This window comes from Geotrypetes seraphini, chromosome 16 (genome assembly GCF_902459505.1).
Source record: "Geotrypetes seraphini chromosome 16, aGeoSer1.1, whole genome shotgun sequence".
In the NCBI taxonomy this organism is placed as follows: domain Eukaryota; kingdom Metazoa; phylum Chordata; class Amphibia; order Gymnophiona; family Dermophiidae; genus Geotrypetes; species Geotrypetes seraphini.
Genome location: NC_047099.1, coordinates 46,495,349 through 46,505,210, shown reverse-complemented (window position 1 = coordinate 46,505,210; position 9,862 = coordinate 46,495,349). Strand labels below are relative to the sequence as shown.

The following is a 9,862-nucleotide window of genomic DNA, read 5'->3' as shown; positions in this document are numbered from 1 at the left end:
TGTATATTTCAATGGAAAAATGGCATTTAATCATTACAATAAGCAGTTAATGGCTCCCAAATTTTAATAAAATTCTTATAATTACCATGTTGTATAGCTATTGATCTTTCCATTTTATATATGTGACATAATGAATTCCACCAGAACTTATAACTTAGTCTACTATGATCTTTCCAATTCCTAGTAATATGTTGAATGGCGACTCCAGTCATGATCAATAAAAGTTTATTGTTATATGAAGATATTTGACTTTTTCCTCATAGACATTCCAAATATTATTGTATCATAAGATAATGCCACATGATTTTCCAGTAAACAATTTACTTGGTTCCAGATTGAATTCCAAAAGGCTAAAATATAGGGACAATGAAACAAAAGATGATCTAAAGTCCCTACTTCAAGGTTACAATGCCAGCATCTATTAGACTTTGAACTAAATAACTTATGTACCGGTAATCTAACCGGGATCCAAAATACTCTATGCAAAAGAAAAAACCATGTTTGTCTCATAGATGCAGACATTGTACATCTCATCCTCCAAGACCAAATTTGTGGCCATTGAGATGCTATAATTTGATGCTTAATCTCAATAATCCAAATATCCCTAAGACCATTTTTAGGCTTTTTTTAACAGATTCACTAATAATTTTATAGTTTCAAGTTTAAAGGAGATTTGATTAATCGCTTAATCATAATTCTAAGCGATGTACATAATAATAAAACTACAAAATGTGGGGAACAATACAATAAATAACAAAAATCAGGTCTGACAAGACTATTGACAAACGTAACAAAACTAAGAACATAAGGGGAGAGAGGGATAAGAGCTACAAATTATACCATTGTGCCTGGTGTCCCAGAAAGTTCGCCTGAAAGCATAAAAATTCCAAACTGTATTGGGTAATAAGACTTCTCCATTCAGGAAACCCCACCTGAATGGCCTGCTTCAATTACAACCACCAAAAACTTTGTGATTTATTTAAGCCAAATTTATGTTGCAACTGTGTAAAATCAAGCAGTTCAGCATTTGAAATAATATCATTTAAAATCCGTATTCCTGCAATCATCCAATGCTTCCAGATGATCTTAAATCCGCCAATTTGAATCTTAGGGTTTAGCCATATGGTTTGATTTGTTGATTTACTAATAGGAATAGCTGTTAAGTTATTAACAAATCGTAAAGTTTTCCATGTGTCCATTAAGATTCTATTTTCTTTAAATAATCTGGGCAACTTGATACTAAGAACATGACAAAGATGTAAAGGAAACATGAGTCGCCATTCCAAATATAACCAATCAGGAGTGTTTTCAATGAGCTTTGGGAGGACCCAATTCATACCTTGACGTAAAATATAGGCTTGGTACCTATAAAAGTTTGGAAAATTTACTCCATCCTCCTTAATTGATTTTTGTAAAGATACTAGAGCAATTCTGGGAGGTTTACCCTGCCAAATAAATTTGGTAAGAATAGAATTTAATTTTTTATAAAAAAAAAAACCTCCTGAAAAAACACTGGTATCATACCCATTTGTTAACAAACTACAGGCAATATCATCATTTTAACAGTTTGAACTCTCCCTCACCAAGACAAATGTAAAGGATTCCAATGTTCACACATTTCCGTTACCTTTTTTAATAAAAGTTTTTCATTCTCTTTCACAGTGTCATCTAATGTGTTTTTAATCCAGATACCTAAATATTTTAATCCATCCTCCTTCCATACAAAAGAGTATGCGTCAAACATACTTTTTGACAATGCACATTAAGTGGAAGAATTTCAGACTTGTTCCAATTTATTTTATATCCTGAGAACTTTCCAAAATTTTCTATCAATTCTAACAGGCAAGGAATGGTTATGGAAGGATTTCTCAAATAAAGTAAAATATCATCTGCATATGCAGAGAGTTTATATTCCCAATCCTTAACGGGGAATACCCTGTAATATCCCCTTTGCCTGTTGAACAGCTAATAGTAAGGGTTCTAAAACAATATCAAAAAGCAAAGGAGATAATGGACAACCCTGTCTAACTTCCCTATGCAAATTAAAACGTTCTGATAAATTATTATTAATATATAATCTTGCCATAGGGGAGCTATACAAAGTTTGAATCATTTGAATAAATCCAGAACCTACCCCAAACCACTATAATGTCTGATACATGAACGACCATTCCACTCTATCAAATGCTTTTTCCGCATCTAAAGAAACAGTAAAAGCCGGTTCATTCATGTTTTTTGTTAAATTTAGTGTGTGAAAAGCTAATCTTGTATTAGATGAATGTCTGTTCGCAATGAATCCAGTTTGGTGTACACCAATGATAAAAGGGAGAGCCTTATTCAACCTCAATGCCAATGTTTTAGCTAATAATTTTCCATCCACATTAATTAAAGATATAGGCCTGTAATTTGAGACCAAAGTGGGATCTTTATTTGGCTTTGGCAAAATAATAGTCAAAGATTCTGCCATAGTACCTGTTATACAACCCTTATTTAGTTGAAATTGATATAAATTTAGTAAATGAGGTAATAAAGAACTTTGAAATGATTTATAAAACTCTACTGTAAAACCATCCCCACCTGGAGCAGATCTAACTCTAAGAGATTTCAACGCTATTTCTAATTCTTTTAATGATATAGGCTCTTCTAAACTTTTTTTTATATAATCAGGAAGTTTTCGACCCTCAATAAGTTTTAAAAATTCCAAACCATTTTGTACTTTATCAGCATAAGACTCGGAAGCATACAGATTTTTATAAAATTTAAGAAATTGACTTAACATATTTTCAATCTGAGTATGTGTATTTCCTTTTTCATCTTTTATTGCTATTATTTTTATTTTCGTCTTCTTTGCTTTAAGATAATTTGCAAGTAAACTTCCCGCTTTATTGGAATTTCCATAATACAAAGTTTGTTGAGAAAACAAATCTTTCCTTACCATTTTTGAAGATGTCTCATTATATTTACCCTTTGCCTTCAATGAGTCTGCAACGTATCTTGTTCCCATTTATCGATTAATTTAGATTCCAAATATTTAATTTCTTTTTCCAAATCAGAAAATTGTTTAGTAAGTTGTTTTTTAATATATGCAGAATATGAAATAATACTACCACTTATAGTAGCTTTAAAAGCGTCCCATAATATTTCTGTACTAATATCTGCTGAAGTATTTATTCGGAAAAACTCAGATATCTTTAACTTAAATTCTTCAAGGAAAACTGAATCTGCAACCAATGTATTATTAAATCTCTTTATTGATTTCTTGTTATCTTTTTCACCAAAATTAAATTTAATCCACACCCCTCCATGATCAGATAAAATAATTGGATCAAGCTTGCGTCACATGCTGTACCAATGAATTTGAAACCAAAATATAATCAATTCTTGAAAAAGACTTATGAACTTGTGAAAAGAAAGAAAATTCCTGATCATTAAAATGAAGTATTCGCCATATATCTTTTAAATCACAAGATTGTACCAAATTCTCTAGCCCTAATGATTTTATATTTTTACTTGGTTTTTTATCCCAAAAAGGATCCATTACAGCATTAAAATCTCCAGCTACAACTTTTTTTTTTGTAAATCTTTATTCATTTTCAAATATTACAACAAGTGTATAATAGTCAATCAGAAAAATTTTAACAAATCACTTGACAATCTTACTTATACTCCTTAAAATATATAAATATAAAAGAATCCCTTCCCACCCACCCATATATTAATAATAAACAACTACAGCTACAACTAAATTAGAAACAGCCAGTGGGAGCAATAATTGTTGTAAATTCTTAAAATAATCATTTTGGTTCGAATTAGGGGCCTAAACATTAAACAAAGTCAAGGTATTATTTCCCATTCTCATTTCCACCTTAATCCATCTTCCTAAGGGATCAAAATCTATCATTTGAAACGAAGCTGAACAATTAATACTTATTAAAATGGCCACTCCCGCTTTTTTCCTAACTGCAGGGGCAAAAAAACAATGCTTTACCCAATCCCCTTCGAGTTTCTTTGATTCTATATCTGATAAATGCGTCTCTTGGATATAATATATATCAGCCTTCTGTTTTTTTCAAGAATGTAAGCATTTTTTTCCTTTTTGCTGGGTGATTGAGGCCATTAACATTGAGTGAAAAAATTTTAATCTCCATTATATATATATTAATTATTAAATATCTCTTCCAAATTTCAAAGTGTAAGTAAAGAATAAAAATATGATTATATACCATTTTCCATATTAATACATCTTTAATAATACATCTCCCCCAATTATCATTATACCCTTTACTATTACCCATCCCACCCTTCCCCTCCATAAATTATGACATTAATAACTTGGAACCACACATATAAGTTCAGGTAAATCAAGAAAAATCCCTAACAGATCACAATTATAAATCAATTTTGTAATAAATTAATCATGTTTATATTTATCTTATCATTAATATAATCAAGATCCTTAAACAAATACCAATGACCTTAATAATCAGACCTCTAGAAAAAATAACAAACCTAATTATTCAAATACCATTGACATTAGTGATGAAATATATTATTTGAGTGATTAATAAGTAAATAATATATTAATTTTTAAATTTTTATAAATAATATTCATTTCTTCTAATTTCAGATAGGATAAGAATTTTATGTATGTAACTGGGCTCACAGACCTAGATATATGCACTGAATATCCCCTGTGGTTATTCTGACTAACAGACCTGTTCATGGCACCAGAGTACTGGAGCTCTCTGTCCCCAGTAAAGTAATTAAGCAATAATACATTACACATACACAACCCAGGCAGCCTAGGGGAAAGTAGGATTGTGTGAGAGGTGTTCGTGCCCAAGTGTCTTAACTGATCCCTGCACCTGGGCTGTAGGAGTGACCAGTCTCTCATTTTCTCCTGTGTGCAGAAAGTATGCATCAGGAAAAGCTCCTTGTGCTGTGGTCACTGGTGCTCCAGCAGCCGCATGTATCTGCCCCAGCCTGCTCCTTCTCATCAGCTTTCACAGCTGCAGGCGGAGGCAGAGAGCTTCTCTACATTGTGCCACTGGTTGTTGTCATCTAGAAAGGCCACATCCTCGTAATGGGTGGGCCGGCAGCAAGGGTCACTGAAGATCTTTTCCTCAATGAGAGCAGGGATGTCGCTCTTTTGCAGGAGTAGTGAGAGGGTCAGGTCGTGGTTAGTGCGGGCCTTGGAACAGCTACCACTGCAGTACTTGAATAGGATGATCTCCTCAGAGTCGTAACCCAGCCCTAGGTCTTTGACCCGTAGTTGCAGGCTTTTCAGTCGACACTCGCGTTCTGCCTTGTTGCGGGACCTGATCACAGACAATACTCTCCTTTGGTTCCTGACCATGGCATTGCCACTGCCCCCTTCCTCAGCTCCTGAGCCCATCAGTGATATAGGAGACCCGCCCTGGATGTGCTGATCTGAAATGGATGAAGGGGGAAAAAGTTATTTTCACTACGTAACAGGCAGTCAGTAAATGGTTTTCACATGAGCAAAATAATTGGAACATGGAGATTAGCTGAATGGTGAGAAGATATTCACATGTAAGCTTAGAAACACTACCTAAACACACATTTTTATAACTGCTGGCCCACAAGATACAAACTCGTCCACTTTCATGCACATTAAAATTTTCATTCAGAGCAGGTGTTTAAAGTGGGATGAAGGTTTGTCTCACTGTTCACCCCTGCTACTTGTGAGGATGGGAATGGGGATGGCATTAGGATACTAATGTATTTGACTTAATTTCTGACTTGTGATATTCTGGTACAGTTTTATTATTCTATTCTGTAGCGCCTGATAGACCGGTACAGCTCATCATGACCAGCAGGTGGAGACTGAGACCAAAACATTAGTATGGTACATAATAGCTGTCATTCCCTATACACTTCCCCCTCAATATTCGCGGGGCTTAGGCGCAAAGCCGGCCCGCCAATATTGGAAAAAAAGCGAATAACTTTTAGGACCGGCTCTGACACACCCCTGCCTCCTGGACCTCTCTACACCTTACCAATCATTCTACGCTCCTGCCCCATACAGAGCCGTCCATAAAAATGGAGAATGTTCAGGCAGACTTCCTCAGTCATCATGTGCTAGATCCCGGAGAGTGGTGTCTCAGTTCTGTGGCCTTTCAGTTGATAGTGCAGTCTTGTGGGCAGCCCCTCATGGACCTGATGGCCATGAGTGTCAATGCCAAAGCACCCTGCTTCTTCAGTCATTGCAGAGACGGTCAGGCTGAGGGGCTGGATGCTCTGGTTCAGCCTTGGCCAGCAGAGGGTCTTCTGTACGTGTTTCCTCTGTGGCCGTTAGGGGGCAGAGTTCTTCACATTGTTCGGCATCCTGGCCTCGTGATTCTGTTGGCCCCTGACTGGCCCAGGTGTCCGTGGTACGCAGATCTGGTTCATCATCTAGTGGCGGATCCTCTGCCACTGCATCTCGAGACCGACCTCCTGACTCAGGGCCCCATTCCTATGTTTGATCTTTGTCCTTTTTGTCTTACGACTTGGCTCTTGAAAGGGCGCGCCTAGGTAAGAAAGAGGTATTCTGATAGTGATCTGCACTCTCTTGGGGTCCCGGAGGCTTTCCACTTCTCGGGCTTATGTGTTATTTTAGTGAATTATTTTGCTTCCTTTTTTTTTTTTTTTTCCTTATGTATTTTCCCTGTATGTTCTTTCTTTACTATAAAAAAATGTATTTCACCCCCTCTTACCTTTTGTTTACGTTATAATTAATTAAATGTATGTAATGTTTTTGTTTCCTTACATGTATATTTTATTGTACATCGCTTAGAAATCCGATTAAGCGATTCAACAAGCCAATTAATAAACTTGAAACTTGTTTGGCGTCTCTTTGAGGAGTGGTGTGCTGCACATGGAGTGGACTCTTTTCATGCTTCCTTGCCTAATTTCTTGGAGTTCTTGCAAGATGGCCTGGATAGGGGCCTGGCTTGGTCCTCTCTCCGGGTTCAGCTTGCGGCCTTGTCTGCCTTTCGTGGGTTGCTATGAGGTCAGCATTTGACTGCTATTCCTAATGTTCACTTCTTACGGGCGTCCAAGATGCTCAAGCCTCCTGTTCGACTGTCAGTTCCATCTTGGGATTTTAATCTTGTCTTGTCCGTGCTGGTATGCCGAGCCTTTGAGTGCCTACTCATTAAAGGACCTTACTCTTATTACTTCTGCTAGACGTGTTTCTGAGCTGCAGGCTTTCTCTTGTAGGTCTCCCTTCCTGGAGTTTTCTAGGGAGCGGGTGGTGTTGCGGCCTGTTCCTTCTTTTCTCCCTAAAGTGGTCTCTCCCTTTCATGTCACCAGTGGTCTTCCCAGTGTTGGGTAGTCAGGAGGGGTCTTCCAAGCAGAAACAGTTGCGCAAATTGGATGTCTGTTGGGTCCTGCGCTCTTATGTTCAGCAAACCCAGGAGTTCAGAAAATTGGATCATCTTTTTGTCCTCTTAGTGGGTCCTCGTAAGGGGGGTGGCGCTTCCAAGGCTACCATTGCGCAGTGGATTAAGGAGACTATTGTTTCCACATATCTTCTTTAGGAAAAGCCTGTTCTGGAATTTCTCAAGGCTCATTCCACTCGGAGTCAGGCAGCTTCTTGGGCTGAGTCTTCTCTGGTGCCTCCAGTGGAGATTTGTAAGGCGGCGGTTTGGCCTTCCCTGCAATCCTTTTTCAGACACTACCATGTGGACGTTCAGGCGCGTCGAGATGCGGTGTTCGGTGAGCATGTTCTGGTGTTGGCCCTTTGGGGGTCCCACCCACGATTGGTACATCCCATAAATGGAGAACTGTACCGGTCTATCAAACAACACAGAAGGAGAAATTAGGTTCTTACCTGCAAATTTTCTTTCTGTTAGCCTGTAGACCAGTACAGTTCCCCACCCTCTTTATGTGGAGTTTGCGTGTTTTGCTCGTGTGCAGATTTAGCTTTTTCTGTAGGTTCTAGTATTTTTCTAGGGCCGGGGAGATCAAAGAATAGCGGCTGTGGGGACACTTTGCTGCAGGGGTTCTCTCCTACGTATTTTCCAACAGCATTCATGTTTATTAGTTGTTGCTCCTGTTAGGAGTATTGTTCTTGTTTATAGTTAGTTTTTCTTGGTTCTGCTTGGCTATTTGGCAGACTGAAGTATATAGGGAAGGGACAGCTATTATGTACCATACCAAAGTTTTGGTCTCAGTCCATCTGCTGATCATGATGAGCTATTAGCCATCAGTAAACTGTACTGATCTACAGGCTAACAGAAAGAAAATTAGCAGGTAAAAATCTAATTTCTCCTTAACCAGCCTGGAATCTCCAGTTGAGACTGTTTAGCCGTTTGTAGATCCTGGAGTGATATGATACATATCAACAGTGAACACCCGGGGGGAATGAAAGGTAAAGCTCATTATGGATGTTCTAGCTCCTGTTATCAGGAAGGACCTCAGCCTTTTTTGTAAGTTTGAATAAGGAGAAAAGAACCCAGGCTATCTCTTAGAAACCAGAAGGGAAAATAAATACATGAATTTTTTTGCCTAACTTGTCACTTTTTCTGTTGCCAGTGACTCTTAAAATCTCCCTCTTTCCTCCTTTTCAGCATGGATGAAGGCCCTGCCCATCTCTTAGAAAGGAACATGATTGTGATTACCCTTAACTTTAATGTTAAAGGGCCACATCACCTCATGTCTCTCCAAATTCTCTCCCATTGCAGTGTCAGACTCCAGCTGATCCCTGGCTTTCTCCATGGACAAGCAGGGCAGCAGCAGCCATGTTCACACAGGTTGTGCGACTGATTAATCCTATCTACGGAGAACCTTTGTTACAAAGTATTAACCCTATTTTCCCGTCATGGTAAAGGAACCTTTGTGCTTAACCAGGGCCTTCCTGAACTTGGTACGGTTTTGCCTCCACCACTTCCCTGCACCACCCTTGGATGAAATCTTTTTTAATTTTATTTTCCTGCAGTCTGAAAGCATGGTGGACTCTTCTAGACATCTTTCCACTGATTGGGACAACATGGGCCTCACAGCTATCAGTTTCTCTGCTATCTGAATGTTTCTCTCGCTCCTTTATGCCAAGTGTTATATAGCTTTTAGAACATAAGATTAGCCTTACTGAGTCAGAACAATGGTCCATCAAGCAAAGTAGCCCATCCAGGTCACTAGTACCTGGAAAAACTCAGAGTAGCAATTCTATCCCATTTTAGCAGCCTTTCTCTTTCCTTTTGCAGGTGTGGCTCCAGATGAGCTCTCACTAAAAACCTGTACAGATGCATTATCATCTTTGGAGAACAGCCATATACTCTTTGGGATCTTGCTAGGTATTTGTGACCTGAGTTGGCCACTGTTGGAAACGGGATACTGGGCTTAATGGACCTTGTCCCAGGATGGCAACTCTTATGGAATAGATGAAGGTCTGACCTTAATATTACAGGAGTTGTCCCCCACATTCTGGGACATAATTATACATCTGCCATATCAATGACACAAGTGAAAATTTATCCTACCTAGCGGGGTGTGCAGCAGATGGGCAATGCTTGCAGGCTGCATCTCTCCAGTCCTGGGATGGGACTGAACCAGTCTGAGCAGGAGTAAGAGGAGAAGGCGCCGTGGTTCCATCTTCACAATGAGTGGAGGGAAGGAGCTAGCTTTCCTGATTTTATACCCCTGCATGGGATGGATGAAGAGTTGGCTTAACCTCTTCCACGCCAGCACTGGATTGGATTTATTACATTTGATATACCGCTAGTACATGAGTACTGGAGAACTTCTGTCCAGGATCTTACCCTACAGGGTCAGTAGCAGGCCTGCTGGCTCTGGGCTTGGAGCTCATGGCATAGGTGTTTTGAATGTCCGTTCCCTGTGGCTGGAAAAGTCTGGGAAG

The 9,862-nt window shown here is 38.7% G+C and overlaps 1 protein-coding gene across 1 annotated transcript; it reads right to left on the bottom strand.

Annotated features, from left to right (window-relative positions):
* Positions 1-4,460: 4,460 nt before the first annotated feature.
* On the bottom strand, positions 4,461-9,592 carry LOC117349871 (artemin-like). Its single transcript, XM_033923522.1, has 2 exons — positions 9,486-9,592; positions 4,461-5,430 (listed from the first exon to the last, which is right to left on the bottom strand). Exons 1-2 carry the CDS (start codon positions 9,526-9,528, stop codon positions 4,997-4,999), a joined length of 477 nt encoding a protein of 158 aa, XP_033779413.1. The 5' UTR covers positions 9,529-9,592; the 3' UTR covers positions 4,461-4,996.
* Between the last annotated feature and the right edge of the window lie 270 nt (positions 9,593-9,862).

Excerpts from the sequence above, each read along its gene's own strand:
- LOC117349871 (XM_033923522.1), bottom strand. The coding sequence starts at position 9,528 with ATGCAGCCTGCAAGCATTGCCCATCTGCTGCACACCCCGCTAG. Across the intron at positions 5,431-9,485 it reads TCTGCTGCACACCCCGCTAG|ATCAGCACATCCAGGGCGGG; the intron begins GTAGGATAAATT and ends CATCCATTTCAG.